Below are 15,204 nucleotides of genomic sequence, written 5' to 3' on the forward strand. Positions count from 1 at the left end.
TTAATCCTCGCAAGGCTGCCGGCCCAGACGGCATCCCCAGCCGCGTCCTCAGAGCATGCGCAGAACCAGCTGGCTGGTGTGTTTGTGGACATATTCAATCTCTCCCTATCCCAGTCTGCTGTCCCCACATGCTTTAAGATGTCCACCATTGTTCCTGTTCCCAAGAAAGCTAAGGTAACTGAACTAGCACCCCGTAGCACTCACTTCTGTCATCATGAAGTGCTTTGAGAGACTAGTCAAGGATCAGATCACCTCCACCCTACCTGTCACCCTAGACCCACTCCAATTTGCTTACCGCCCCAATAGGTCCACAGACGATGCACTGCACACTGCCCTATCCCATCTGGACGAGAGGAATACCTATGTAAGAATGCTGTTCATTGACAACAGCTCAGCATTCAACACCATAGTACTCTCCAAACTCATCATTAAGCTTGAGACCCTAGGTCTCAACCCCGCCCTGTGCAATTGGGTCCTGGACTTCCTGACGGGCCACCCCTAGGTGGTGAAGGTAGGAAACAACATCTCCACTCCGCTGACCTTCAACACTGGAGGACAACAAGGGTGTGTGCTCAGCCCCCTCCTGTACTCCCTGTACTCCCTGTTCACACACGACCGCGTGGCCATGCACGCCTACAACTCAATCATCAAGTTTGCAGACGACACTACAGTGGTAGGCTTGATTACCAACAACGACGAGACAGCCTACAGGGAGGAGGTGAGGGCCCTCGGGGTGTGGTATCAGGAAAATAACCTCTCACTCAATGTCAGGAAAACATGGACTTCAGACATCGTGGACTTCAGGAAACAAAAAAGGGAGCACTCCCCATCCACATCGACGGGACAGCAGTGGAGAAGGTGGAAAGTTTTAAGGTCCTCTGTGTACATATTACAGACAAACTGAAATGGTCCATGCACACAGACAGTGTGGTGAAAAAGGTGTAACAGCGCCTCTTCAACTTCAGGAGGCTGAAAGAATGTGGCTTGTCACTGAAAACCCTCACTAACTTTTACAGGTGCACAATTGAGAGCATCCTGTCAAGCAGGATCAACGCCTGGTATGGCAACTGCACCGCCCACAACCGCAGTGCTCTCCAGAGGCATCGCCGGGGGCAAATTTACCTGCCCTCCAGGACACCTACAACACCCGATGTCACAAAAAACAAATCAAGGACAACAACCATCCGAGCCACTACCTGTTCACCCCGCTATCATCCAGAAGGTGAGGTCAGTACAGGTGCATCAAAGCTGGGACAGAGAGACTGAAAAACAGCTTCTATCTCAAGGCCATCGTATTGTTAAACAGCCACCACTAGCAGAGAGGCTGCCTCCTACCTACAGACTTGATATCATTGGCCACTTTAATAAATGGAACACTAGTCACTTTAATAATTACATATCTCGCATTACTCATCTCATATGTATATACTGTATCCTTCACTATCTATTATTTACTATCTATTGCCTCTTAGCCGGTCTGTCACTGCTCATCCATATATTTTATACTTATATATTCTCATCCCATTCCTTTACTATATTGTGTGTATTAGGTTTTGTTGTGAAATTTGTTAGGTATTAGGTGTTGTTGTAGAATTGTTAGATATTACTTGTGAGATACTGCTGCACCGTCGGATCCAGAAGCATAAGCATTTTGCTACACTCGCAATAACATCTGCTAACCATGTGTACGTGACCAATAACATCTGCTAACCATGTGTACGTGACCAATAACATTTGATTTGACAAAATGTGGAAAAAGTCACGGGGTCTGAATACTTTCCGAATGCACTGTATGTGTACGTCCTGGGCCAGGAATAGAAGACCAGCCACGTGACTGAAAGTCCTTCTGCCGCCAACGGACCAACTCAAACTCCTGCATGTGGTCCGGACCAACAGTGCCACCCCTGGATGTAAAAGTCCAAGAACAGCAGAGAGGGTTGGCTTGTTTTCGGGCATAAGAAGGACCACAACGATGCCAACAAATCTTCATATCCTGTCAAGAAACATTTGTGGAATAATACATCAAACACAATACACAGGAGACAAAGGGTTTGTAATTCGGAAATGGTTGAGTGATAGTTGAAGATAGATGGTTAAATATTGATTCTCATTCCTATCAACTTTTTCCACAGATTGCGTGGGATCAGACTCTCAATGGATGGGTGGTTAAGAGTGCAAGCGCAGCTGCGCAGGAGATGGTGTCAACTATCCACGGTCATTTTAAATCAGAGCATTGTAATTGTATTTGAACTTTGAGTCCCCCCCCCCCCTTATCGGGAATGCAGGCTAACTCCGGGCCTCTGGCGGTCATCAAGGATAACAAATATGTACTCCATGGAAGCAGGTAAATAATAATTTATTCAACAGCGCTTTTCATAGAATCTAAAGGGGTTCAAGAGGGAAAAAAAGAAGAAAAAAAAGCAATATAACAGCCCAGGTCAATCAAGAGGCCTAGTCTTTGAATGCTGCATCCACTGAAGAGGGAGAGGGTCAGTTCATGGCTTGAGCGGAGAGAGCTGGTCAGAGGAGGGTAGATGGTGATAGTCTGCCGATGATCTTGTAGAGGGCAAGTCTGGGAACCAGCCTGACTCTTATGGCTACTGGACTTCCTCTTCCACTTGTTTGTATTGGAATGTCTCAGGGTGATGGTCAGACTGATGTTATTGATACATTTAAAAAAATATCTCCTTCCATTTGTCAGAGATTTCAATTTCGTCTTACAGGTTTCCACGTTTGCTGAGGCTTTGGCCCATTTCCCCAAAACTAAACAAATCTCTAGCAAAAGCAAACACTGCATTCAAAACGGTTCTCTTTCCAAAATGTTTTTTTTAGCATCAAAATGAAACACGTCATATGAGTAGATCTGTCTACCAACCAACAACACACCGATGTGCTCAACACTATGAATATCCAGCAGTTGGTTTATGCCTTTTCAGTGTTACACTGTAGCTGTTGTAAAAGATTACTGTAACAATGTATACTACTCAAATATACATAAATAAACACAAAACGCAATACAGTACCAAAAACATAGTAATTTATTTCCAAAATGAATTATTTTTGATCACTTGTGTTTTGTATGTAACACTTTCCATACCCAACAGGAGAAAACCAGGAAAAACATCCAGTAAGATAAAGGGTTTTCTGTGCAAAAATAAAATAGGCTCATTCTTTCAAAACTCTAAACACAAAAACACATGCAAATGTAAAAACAACGACATTATACTGCATCATATTTTGGTCTGGCCACAGCACCTCATCTACATCACAAGCGATGTTCTCCCTGGCTAAACAACAGGGAAAGAATCTTCTGGAGTGACAGATCCAGCCAACGAAAGCCCCCCCCACATCAACTTCACCTCATGCATCCTCCATTGCCTGGAGAAGAGGCATGCGGGTGAGGGGATGGCGGTCATACACCTTCCGTCGCCATGCCAAAAAATCTCTCCAATTGGGTTTAGGAATGGGGAATATGGTGGGAGGTATAGGACAATAAATTGTGGGTGGTCGATCAACCAGTTGCTCTGGTCCACCCCTCTGCTCATCTGGAATGAGGATGCCATGTAGTGTGTCCAGGAATGTAATGAGAAGGGCGGTGTTGTAGGGGCCAAGGTTGGCGTGGTGATGGGGGACGCCTTGCTGGCCAACGGCTGCGCACATGGTGATATTCCCTCCACGCTGTCCAGGGACATTCACAATGGCACGGTGGCCAATAATGTTCCATCCCTGTCTTTTGGCTAGTTTGAAGCCAGACTCAATGTACATATAAACGTGCTGAATTGCAGCAGCATCCAGCTCCAAGACTCTGAAACAGACAACAATATATGACAGACCTAGAGCAGTCAATATGGTGAGGCACAATACACTGGATTACAGTACTGTAATGTGTCTATACAGTGCTGATATGATAGTAAATTGACAGTATAGTACTAACTTGCACATATCCATAGCGCTGTTCTTTATCCCTCTTGAGTTTTGCTCAAATGGCCCCCTGTAGACCCGTTTCATCCGGATTCGGTTGCGCTGTAATACACGGTCCAATGTAGACAAGCCCACCTGTAGACCCGTTTCATCCGGATTCGGTTGCGCTGTAATACACGGTCCAATGGAGACAAGCCCACCTGGTGAATGTTATTGAATATTGTGTTGTCTGCAATTATGTGGTTCTGGATTTCTCCTAGTCGAATGGTATTGTTTGCCACCACCATGTTCACAATAGCGGTCTCCTGTTCTGGTGTGAACAGCTGGTGTCTTCCACCACGGCCTGGCCATCTCTCAGATCCCCAAATATGATATGATTGGTTTCAGGAAGCTAAAATAATCTATTTTCGTTCTATATGAAATGACATTACTGTAACATTGGCCAACAATCACTGAGTAACATAGGCCTACTGGCATAGTGTAGATGGTAGGTATCTTACCGGTTCTCATTTCTGAATGTACGGATGATAGATGCAACCGTGTAGCGGCTCAGGTTGGGCTGAACTCTCTGCCCAGCCTCCCTCAAACTCAATCCATGGTTGAGCACATGGTCAACCAATGTGGTGCTGATCTCATCTGAGACAACGGTCCTTCCTCGTTCTCCCACTCCTTCACCATTGACTTCCATTTTCCTCCAAAACAGGAGAGCTCATCTGTGGCCTTTTATAGCACTAAAGCTCTGATTTCTAAGCGAACAACTCAGCAACTGATGTTTACACCTGTGAGGAGTGGGTGTTGCCAATTGGTGTATAGAGCTTGGCATTGTGATTGGTTGCTTTCCAAAGGGAACAAAAATAGATTTTCATTTGTAATGTTGTACCTAATTTAAAGAACTGTGTGTAGTGTTTTGCAAAAAGTGTGATATAGAATTGAAAACGGAGTGTAAAGAGCGAATTGTGCTTGCAATTTTGCAGACTTGGTTTAGGGATTTGGTACATGAGTTTCAGGTTTCGGTGATTGCATTTCAAGTTCCAATTTTAGTGTGTTAACACTTGGGGAAAAACTGTAATGCTGCGCATTCATGATTGTGTTCAAATTGATTGGAAAGTAGTGATATACACTTCACTCCTGATAAGTGCACTTTGAATAAGTGCAAACTCTGTTTCAAGTGCATTACAGTGATTTTCAATAACACTCTTTATAATTGCTCATAACTGCATTCTCTGGTTCATTGCACACACTATCACACCAGTCCCTCCCAAGCCGTTAGTTGCCAGACGTTGCCCGTGTTACAATGTGTTGTCTTTCAGTTCAGTTCATGCAAGAAATGATCATAGATGACCGTATTCGTTATTATAACTGTTTCCCCACTTGTCATTTAATTTCTTTCCATTATTACTGGTCTGAACCAAAGACTGATTGGAAACTCTGTCCGTGTACATTCTAGTAAACATCCATCCACATGGGGATGCTGTGATCTGTTTACGAGCTCACCGCCGACTGATACAAGCAGAAGAAGACAATGCGGAAGTAAAACTGGGAGAGGGTTTGTTTTGTTTGTGGACAAAGCCATACCACATATTAAAGGGGTTCGTTATCGGTGTATTTGCCATACTAGTTGAATACTCACCTCTCAGTCGCCTGAAAATGTCTACATTACAGATGTTGCATGTGTTCTTAAATGAGCGTTTAACGGCGGCTGCTGTGGAGATTTTCGGGGCAGTTGAGAAAACGGTAGTCGAGTACCAGGAAGAGAATGATCGGCTACGGAGACTGCTGCGGAATACACCGGACATAAAACTATGTAGAAAAGGTTCGCATGTAGATCTATAAATATCTAACTACAATAATGTTTTATGAACAGCTACGTTGTTTAGGCTAACAGGGATCACCATTTAATAAATAGTTCAAGGTAACGTTTATCGTGCATGATGAAAAAGTTTGTCACGAAAACCTTATTGAAATAGCATATAGCTCGGTATGCGTACACCGGGATGTCTAAAAGTTGGTTATATACAGTACCAGTCAAAGGTTTGGACACACCTACTCATTCATGAGGTTTTCATTATTTGTACTATTTTCTACATTGTAGAATAATAGTGAAGACATCAAAACTAAGAAATAACACATATGGAATCATTTAGTAACCAAAAAAAAGTGTTAAACAAATCTAAATATATTTTAGATTCTTCAAAGTAGCCACTCTTAGCCTTGATGACAGCGTTTCACACTCTTGGCATTCTCTCAACCAGCTTCACGAGGAATGCTTTTCCAACAGTCTTGAAGGAGTTCCCACATATGCTGAGCACTTGTTGGCTGCTTTTCCTTCACTCTGCAGTCCAACTCATCCCAAACCATCTCAATTGGGTTGAGGTTGTGTGATTGTGGAGGCCAGGTCATCTAATGCAGCACTCCATCACTCTCCTTCTTGGTCAACTAGCCCTTACACAGCCTGGGGGTGTGTTTTGTGTCATTGTCCTGTTGAAAAACAAATTATAGTCCGACTAAGCGCAAACCAGATGGGATGGTGTATCACTGCAGAAAGTTGTGGTGGCCATATGGGTTAAATGTGCATTGAATTCTAAATAAATCACTGACAGTGTCATCAGCAAAGCACCATCACACCCCCTCATCCATGCTTCACGGTGGGAACCAGACATGTGGAGATCATCCGTTCACCTACTCTGCGTCTCACAAAGACATGGTGGTTGGAACCAAAAAAAGTTTCCACTGGTCTAAAGTCCATTGCTCATGTTTCTTGGCCCAAGCAAGTCTTCTTATTATTGGCGTCCTTTAGTAGTGGTTTCTTTGCAGCAATTCGACCATGAAGGCCTGATTCACACAGTCTCCTCTGAACAGTTGATGTTGGGATGTGTCTGTTACTTGAACTCTGAAGCATTTGGGCTGCAATCTGAGGTGCAATTAGCTCTAATGAACTTATCCTCTGCAGCAGAGGTAACTCTGGGTGTTCCTTTCCTGTGGCAGTCCTCATTAGAGCCAGTTTCATCATAGCGCTTGAGGGTTTTTGCGACTGCACTTGAAGAAACTTTCAAAGTTCCTCAAATATTCCAGATTGACTGACCTTCATGTCTTAAATTAATGATGTACTGTCATTTCTCTTTGCTTATTTGACCTGTTCTTGCCATAATTTGGACTTGGTCTTTTACCAAATAGGGCTATCTTCTGTATACCACCCTTACCTTGTCACAACAACTGATTGGCTGAACTGCATTAAGAAGGAAAGAAATTCCACAAATGTAACAGGCACATCTGTTAATTGAAATGCATTCCAAGTGACTACCTCATGAAGCTGGTTGAGAGAATGCCAAGAGTGTGCAAAGTTGTCAAGGCAAAGGGTGGCTACTTGAATAATCTCAAATATAAAATATATTTTGATTTGTTTAACAATTTCTTTGGTTACTACATGATTCCATATGTGTTATTTTATAGTTTTTATGTCTTCACTATGTAGAAAATAGTCTAAATGAGTAGTAGTTGTGAGTAGGTGTGTCCAAACTTTTGACTGGTACTGTATATCTTATTGAGATTAAGTGTTTTTAATTATATGGTATAGATAACCTCTGCTCCTCTTCGCCTTCCCTCAAGAGTCCCTTCCGTTATCTGTTGCTGTCTCTGAAGACGAGGTTCCACCTGAGCAGCAGCATTGTGAGCAGGAGTGGAGAACCAGTCTGCAGCAGGATGACCTAGAACCCAAACAGATTAAAGAGGAACAGGAGGAACTCTGGACCTGTCAGGAGGAAGAGCAGCTTCAAGGGCAGGAGGCTGACGTCATAGTTTTCAAATTCCCTCCTCTTTGTGTGAAAAGTAAATGTGATCAGGAAAACCCACTTCAGTCCTTTACTCTTCCCCAAACCCAGACAGTGGAGAACAGAGAGAGTGCCTCTAAACCAGTGGATCTCCCACATTTTGTCACTTTTACCCACCTAAAGGGTCTCGACATTCCCTGTGACCCCCCAGATAATCAAAACGATTCCTACAGCCACAGCTCAGCTGTAAGCAGTGACCCAGTAGGACTTAGGCTGCTGTCACCATTCCATCCCAGTCCACCATTGAATCCCAACCTATCAATGGGGGAACACTGTTGCAAACCCAGCACCATGTCTAGAAAAGCTCTCCGCTGCTGTGACTGTGGTGAAACGTTTGCTCTGAAAGCTGACCTGCAGGAGCATGTGACTCTCGCCAAGAAGATACCCAGCGAATGCCACCTCTGCCAAAAACTCTACAACTCCACCTGTAAATTGAAGGCCCATATCAGACTCTGTCACGTGGAGAAACCCTCCACCTGCCCCTTTTGTGGAAAGACCTTCAAACTCAAAGGACATCTTTCCAGGCACATGAGGATTCACACAGGCGAGAAACCATTTAGCTGTGGTGACTGTGGGAAAAGCTTCATTCAGAAGGGGGACCTAAGGAGGCACATACTGACTCACACAGGAGAGAAACCATTTAGCTGTGGTGACTGTGGGAAAAGCTTCAATCGGAAAGGGAACCTGAACTTGCACTTTCTGACTCACACAGGAACGAATGTCCACAAAGAAAGAAACAAATAAAGAAAACAGAATGAAAACAAAGGAAATGAAATAGGACAAAGACATCTTGTTAGAAGATGGACAACACTTTGCAAAAGCAAAGCAACTCTCTGGATCATTCATTCTCTGGGTTTCAGGTAAATAGATGGCATGAATTTACTATTGTAAAACGTTCTATGAACAATAAAGTTTGATTTGATCGAACAGTAGAGTAGTTCAACTCACAGGTCTGCTGTTAAGTCTCTTGGTGTTTTCATGTCATTATTAAGCGGAATTCCTGCTAGTTTGTTTTGGAATGTCTCCAGAATAGTCTGACAGATGCTATTGATACATTAAAATGAATACTTCCAGAAAGTGTCCTTGCATATGTCCAATATTATTTTCGATACATTTTGTATTATTTCTTTTCATTTATGATATCGATTTAATTGTGTGTGTGTGTGAATATATATATTTCTTATATACTGTTAATGTTCATACATATGGTAGGCAATTACAAACATATCTATGGTCAGGGGAGAGTAAGCTGATCCTAGACCTGTATGTCTAAGGTCATGTCTGGACCTTTATGGCCCCGGAGTGTGGACATACCCTACTTTCTTGTCTATTCCCGTTGAATCACTACATCACCAAACACAGCACACGTCTGCAGCACGTTTTATGATGATACCATCTCTCTTTTCATATTTGTGCAAATCTTTCTAAAAACAGAAAATGGACACAATTCAATGGATAATGACATGTCAATTGGTATTGGAATGTTATGCAGATCCCATTTACCATCTTCCGTCCTTACCTCGTCGACAAATATACCATAGGCCTCTACATTATGGACAAGGTATTTGTATGAAAACCATTAACAAAACCGTTTTTTTTCACTAACATTCACCACTAAAACAGGTATGAATACTGTCGGGTGCATGTTTTGTTAATCATCTGTAATAATTACTATTTTTCACCCTCCCTACACCTCTGATGAATATAACAGGAAACCTGTTTGAGCACCATGCACTGCAAAATCATTGTGGCTATGGATACGGAGAACATCAACACATTAACATCAACAGGCCAGAGGATTTCCCCATTGGACTTGGGGTTCTGCTGGGAGTTCACCTCATATCGCGATTTATTTTTATTCTGCTTTGCCACTGAAATCATAATAAAACACTGAGAACAAAAAATATTGTGTTATTGTTAAGCGTGTTATTATTAATAAGAATAAGAATAACGGGAAGGGGGCGGGTAGTTCAAAAATGTACACAAAAACGGTTCTTCAAAAGGTTATTTGAGGATGCATTAAAAGGGGTTCTTTGAAGACCTTATAGGGGTTCCCCTTCAGGATACTCCAGAAACATTTTCCTTTTAGAATGTAGCGGACCGATACAGCCATATGTAGCGGGGTCCAAACAAATGAGCCAGCACCTTCCCAATACCTAATTCTATTATATTGGTAGATGTATATGTGTTGATGGAGACATTACTTTAAGCATTCAAGGTGTAGCCTAATAGTTTGTGGGTGTATAAGAATCTATCCTAAACCACAATGTGAAGTAATGGCAATTGTTAAGAGTAAAAAGATCGATTATTTAGCCTCTACTGTTAATGCCAACCAAACACCTAAATGTGGTATAGCTGATTTTACATTATGACACGATAATGCAATTATGAAAAACCTCATAAAATGTCACAATTCTGTTACATGGCTGGTCATAATGGTAAGTGTCTAGATGCCATGGGATTCGTTGCTATGACATAGGTCTAAGTAACACAACTAGTCATGATTGCGACTCAAGTAGTGTGTCTTAATAGTACGAGTAAACTTGTACTGTCTCATAATCCAGCCTCGAGACTAGAGAGAAAGAGTGAGGAAGCCAGATTTGGTTGGAGCACCCCCACCCACCCCGACGCTATTCCTCTCTCCTACAGCATCCATCACAATTACATGCACATGGCCAATTATCCAAATTAGGTGATGATGTCATTTAGCGACTTATTGGACAGCCAATAGCTACTTTCCTTACTGAGGAGTTGGCAACACTGTGCTCCACCCCTTCATTTACCAGCATTCTTTCCTCATTTACGAAGCTAGTGTGCTAGCTGAATACCCAACTCTCGGTTGACTAAACGACAACTAAAAATATCTAAACTACAGCTGTTGCATGTGTTCTTAAATGAGCGTTTAACGGCGGCTGCTGTTGAGGTTTTCGGGGCAGTTGAGAAAACAGTAGTGTAGTATCAAGAGAAGAGGATCACACCGGATATAAAACTAAGTAGAATAGGTTTGTACCTAAATATAGAGATGGAAAGACGTCTAAACTTTATTTGTGCCATTATGGTGTCTGTGACAGCGCGAGCAGCATCATTGAGGCTATCTACATTTTAATGTAGTCAATTGGGTTTTTCTTTTGTGTTTGAAAAAAATCTGAAGCTAATATTGATGATTAACCGCCTGCCACCTGCAGCGTTGGAGTCCTGAACCAAATTATGTTATTCATTTGTGGCCACTAGATTGCTTTGATATAGCTTAAAGCCATTAACAAACCATAGCACCCAATTTGAAGAAGACAATGCTCTGATCATTGGCAGATCACTCCCAACCCATAGAAATCCCCACTACTTTAAAATGGTGGAAGCCAGATATACTGAATGAATTGAGATGAGGCTTTACAGCGTTTTCCCATTTAAAAAAAAGAAGGTAAACGCTCTGGTCTGTGTAAGTGGGCTATCCCCCTCTCGCATTAGCATGCTTTCTCACATGAGCTGTCCTAGACTGCTTCAGGTCGCTTTGAGAAATTGCACAGACCTCAAACATTGACGTTTCTTCTACTCTACGAACTGAAGAGTTTGGGCTCATAATGCGCAGAACACATTTGGTTTGTCATAAAATTAGGCCAAAATGTACTACCATGACTGTGTGTGGGTGAAATCTGTAATATACAAACAAATCCTTTGGCTCTCCCGTAGGCACCAATGCAGTAATGGCTGGCTTTGGTCTGCTTTGGTCTACTTAGTCCCCCCCCCCACCTTCAAGACTGTTGGAAAAGGATTCCAAGTGAAGCTGGTTGAGAGAATACCAAGTGTGCAAAGCTGTCATCAGGCAAAGGGTGGCTACTTTGAAGAATCTAAAATATATTTTGATTTGTTTAACACTTTTGTTTACTACATGATTCCAAATGTGTTATTTCATAGTTTTGATGTCTTCACTATTATTCCACAATGTAGAAAATAGTACAAATTAGTAGGTGTGTCCAAACCTTTGACTGGTACTGGATATATAGTTATATACAGTTCTACTCAATAAACTGTTTAGGCTAACAGTGATCATAAGCTAAACAATTTTAAGAAGTTGTTTTACATTTTTTACTGTGAATGAATAAAAACCTTGCCTGTCACAAAAAAAACAGGAAGTGAGATTGAATGATGGAAAAATGTTGTTGCTTTTTATGTTTAGTTTATTGATAAGTGAAAATAGTTTAGATTCTAGTTCAACATTTTTCTTATTACAATTTCAGCTTACTTCTTCAATTCACTGACTTCAGTTTTTATTGACACTGATGTTTAAAGACTGCTCCTTCCCTCCAGACTCCCTGCAGCTCTCTCTCACTGTCTTTGAAAAGGAGGTTCCTGATGAGCAACAGCACTGTGAGCAGAAGTGGAGACCCAGTCTGGGGCAGGAGGACCCAGAGCCCACAGAGATTAAAGAGGAAGAGGAGGAAGTCAAGGCCAGTCAGGAGGAAGAGCAGCTTCAAGGACTCTTTGATATCAAAGACTCCATATTCACTACTCCCTGTGTGAAAAGTGAATGTGATCAGGAGGTACCGTGACCTGTCTGAAGAGTCTAGACACTTCCTGTGACTATCCAGATAAACAAAACAATGCCTCCAGCCACAGCTCAGCTGTAAGCAGTGACCCAGTAGGACTTGACAGCAGCCCACCATTGGGGAACACCGCTCCAAAACCAGCACCATGTCTAGAAAAACGTACGGCTGCCCCGACTGTGGTGAAACGTTTGTTCTGAAAGCTGACCTGCAGGGGCATGTGACTCTCACCAAGAAGAGATCCAGCGTCTGCAAAAAAAAGCAACAACTCCACCTGTAAATTGAAGGCCCATGTCTAAATCCATCACATGGAGAAACTCTGCACCTTCCCCTTTTGTGCAAGACCTTCAAATATTCAAATATTTTCAGGCACATGATGATTCACACAGGAGAGAAACCGTTTAGCTGTGGTGACTGTGGTGACTGTGAGAAAAGCTTCATTCAGAAGGGGGACCTAATGAGACATATACTGACTCACACAGGAGAGAAACCATTTAGCTGTGGTGACTGTGGGAAAAGCTTCATTCAGAAGGGGGACCTAATGAGACATATACTGACTCACACAGGAGAGAAACCATTTAGCTGTGGTGACTGTGGGAAAAGCTTTAATCGGAGGGGGCAGCAGAAGGTGCACATACAGACTCACACAGGAGAGAAACAACATGGCTGCTTAGTCTGTGGTAAAAGATTCACTCATAAGGCTTATCTAGTGAAACATGTGGATAAGGTCCACAAAGGAAGGAAGAAAGAAAACAGGATGAAAACGGAAAGAAAATGAAATAGGACAAATATATTCTATCAACAGATGGGAATTTTAAAAAGCAGGATGAGGACAACGGCCTTAGCAAACCACCTCTGGACCATTCATGCTGTTCTCTTAAGATAAATGGATGTGTGATGAATTGACTTTTAACAGAATATTCTTTGTAAATAAAGTCTCATTTTTATTTGAAGGGTGAGGTAATGATCAAACAGTTAGTATGCAGTATTATGTGAATCTCACTGGTCTGCTGTTGAAAGTCTGTTGATGTTTTCACATGATTACCAACAGGAATATCTGGTTGTTTGTTTTGGAATGTCTCTCAGGGTGATGAGAGAATGGTCTGGCTGATGTTATTGATACGTAAAAAATGTTTACACTTTCCAGAAAATATCTCCTTCCATCTGTCTTTTTGTCATACATTTTGACCTAATGCTGCTCATTCAGGATATTGTTTGAGTCTTTATGGAAGTAATGATTCAAAGTCGATTCCTGATAAGTGCACTTTGTGTGAGTGAAAACTCTGTTCTAAGTGCACAACAGTGTTTGTCCAGTCCCATTTCAGTGACACCCCTTGTAATTGCTCCCGATAAGCGCATTCTCTTTTTAAATGCATGTTTTCACATCAGTCCCAAGCCGTTGCAGTTGTCAAGAGTCGCCTGTGTTAAAATGCATTGCCTTTCAATTCAGTTCATGCAAAAAAATATAATCCTATTACTAATTCAAACTGTTTCCCCAAATGAAGTTATCTATTTCTGGAGCTTGAAGTAAAACTCCATCCACATGGAGGTGCTGTGTATCACTGAAGCGTTACTAGCATGCTAGCAGATACCCATATACTTGCAGTCATTGCGCTAACGCTAGTTAGCATTGGTTCGCGAAACTATCTCTAATGACCTCTAACAGAGAAATACAAATGGTATCCACTAGTTCATCTGACTCTGGGGAAGTAGATGAAGGCCACAATCCCGAAGTACACTTTTGAAGGTCTTTTCTGAGTGAGCCCACTTAAGCAGCGTTTACCATGAATGGAGTCTGCTAACGCAGGAACATTGCCTTTAAAGTTCGATCACGCTGTAACGCTGAATTCCCGTCATACGGATTTAATAGAGCTAAGTCTTTATGTGGGTTTAATTGTTCATTGTTTTTTTTTTTTTGTACCAACTACCTCTTTCAGATATACGAAAAAGAAGCAGGCATGGTAAATTGGTGGGATTTTGGTCTGTATATAAAAGGGACACACACAATGGGCCTACCAAATACATTGTATTAACAGTATTTAAAAATGTAATATACAAGATTACATCAATATCATAAATGAGCAACATTAAGACAAAACATATGACAAATATTAGTGGACAAATGCAAGGACACATTTTATTGGAGAATACATTTTTTATGTATCAATAACAGAAGTCAGACTATTCTGGAGACATTCCTAAACAAACGAGCAGGAATTCCGGTTTATAATGATGTGAAAACATCAGACCTGTGAGTTGAACTACTCTGTACTGTTAGATCAAATCAAACTTTATGTGTATCACTGAAGCGTTACTAGCACGCTGGCAGATACCCATGGAACGTTTTACAAAAGTAAATTCATGACGTCTATTTATCTGAAACCCAGAGAATGAATGATCCAGAGTTGCCTTGCTTTTCCAAAGCGTTGTCCATCTTCTAACAAGATGTCTTTGTCCTAATTTGTTTCCTCTTTTTGTTTTCATTCTGTTTTCTCTATTTGTTTCTTTCTTTGTGGACGTTTGCTCCTGTATGCGTCAGTATGTGCAAGTTCAGGTTCCCTTTCCGATTGAAGCTTTTCCCACAGGCACCACAGCCAAACGGTTTCTCTCCTGTGTGAATCCTCATATGTCTGAACAGATCTCCTTTGTGATTGAAGCTTTTCCCACAGGCACCACAGCCAAACGGTTTCTCTCCTGTGTGAATCCTCATATGTCTGGACAGATGTCCTTTGTGTTTGAAGGTCTTTCCACAAAAGTGGCATTTGCAGGGTTTCTCCACGTGACAGAGTCTGACATGGGCCTTCAATTTACAGGTGAAGATGTAGAGTTTTTCGCAGAGGTCGGCATTCACTGGGTCTCTTCTTGGCGAGAGTCACATGCCATTTCAGCATACCACCCTGCATCCCACTGCTGGC

General features: G+C 42.0%; 1 protein-coding gene and 2 long non-coding RNA genes across 3 annotated transcripts; 2 read left to right on the plus strand and 1 right to left on the minus strand.

Annotated features, from left to right (window-relative positions):
- Positions 1-3,020: 3,020 nt before the first annotated feature.
- Positions 3,021-5,437, minus strand: LOC115103815 (uncharacterized). Its single transcript, XR_010460343.1, has 2 exons — positions 3,935-5,437; positions 3,021-3,805 (listed from the first exon to the last, which is right to left on the minus strand). It is a non-coding gene; the product is annotated as an uncharacterized LOC115103815 (long non-coding RNA).
- A 131-nt stretch (positions 5,438-5,568) lies between these two features.
- LOC115103814 (zinc finger protein 629-like) lies at positions 5,569-8,828 on the plus strand. Its single transcript, XM_029624778.2, has 2 exons — positions 5,569-5,734; positions 7,528-8,828. The coding sequence occupies exons 1-2, from the start codon at positions 5,569-5,571 to the stop codon at positions 8,490-8,492; spliced, it is 1,131 nt and encodes a 376-aa protein (XP_029480638.1). The 3' UTR covers positions 8,493-8,828.
- Positions 8,829-10,551: 1,723 nt separating this feature from the next.
- On the plus strand, positions 10,552-13,794 carry LOC115103556 (uncharacterized). The gene is made up of 3 exons (XR_003859609.2): positions 10,552-10,750; positions 11,436-11,575; positions 12,054-13,794. It is a non-coding gene; the product is annotated as an uncharacterized LOC115103556 (long non-coding RNA).
- Positions 13,795-15,204: the final 1,410 nt, after the last annotated feature.

This window comes from Oncorhynchus nerka, linkage group LG21 (assembly GCF_034236695.1).
Source record: "Oncorhynchus nerka isolate Pitt River linkage group LG21, Oner_Uvic_2.0, whole genome shotgun sequence".
In the NCBI taxonomy this organism is placed as follows: domain Eukaryota; kingdom Metazoa; phylum Chordata; class Actinopteri; order Salmoniformes; family Salmonidae; genus Oncorhynchus; species Oncorhynchus nerka.

Coding starts and splice junctions, on each gene's coding strand:
- LOC115103814 (XM_029624778.2), top strand. CDS start 5,569: ATGTCTACATTACAGATGTTGCATGTGTTCTTAAATGAGCGTTTAACG. Junction 5,735..7,527: donor CATAAAACTATGTAGAAAAG/GTTCGCATGTAG, acceptor CCTTCCCTCAAG/AGTCCCTTCCGTTATCTGTT.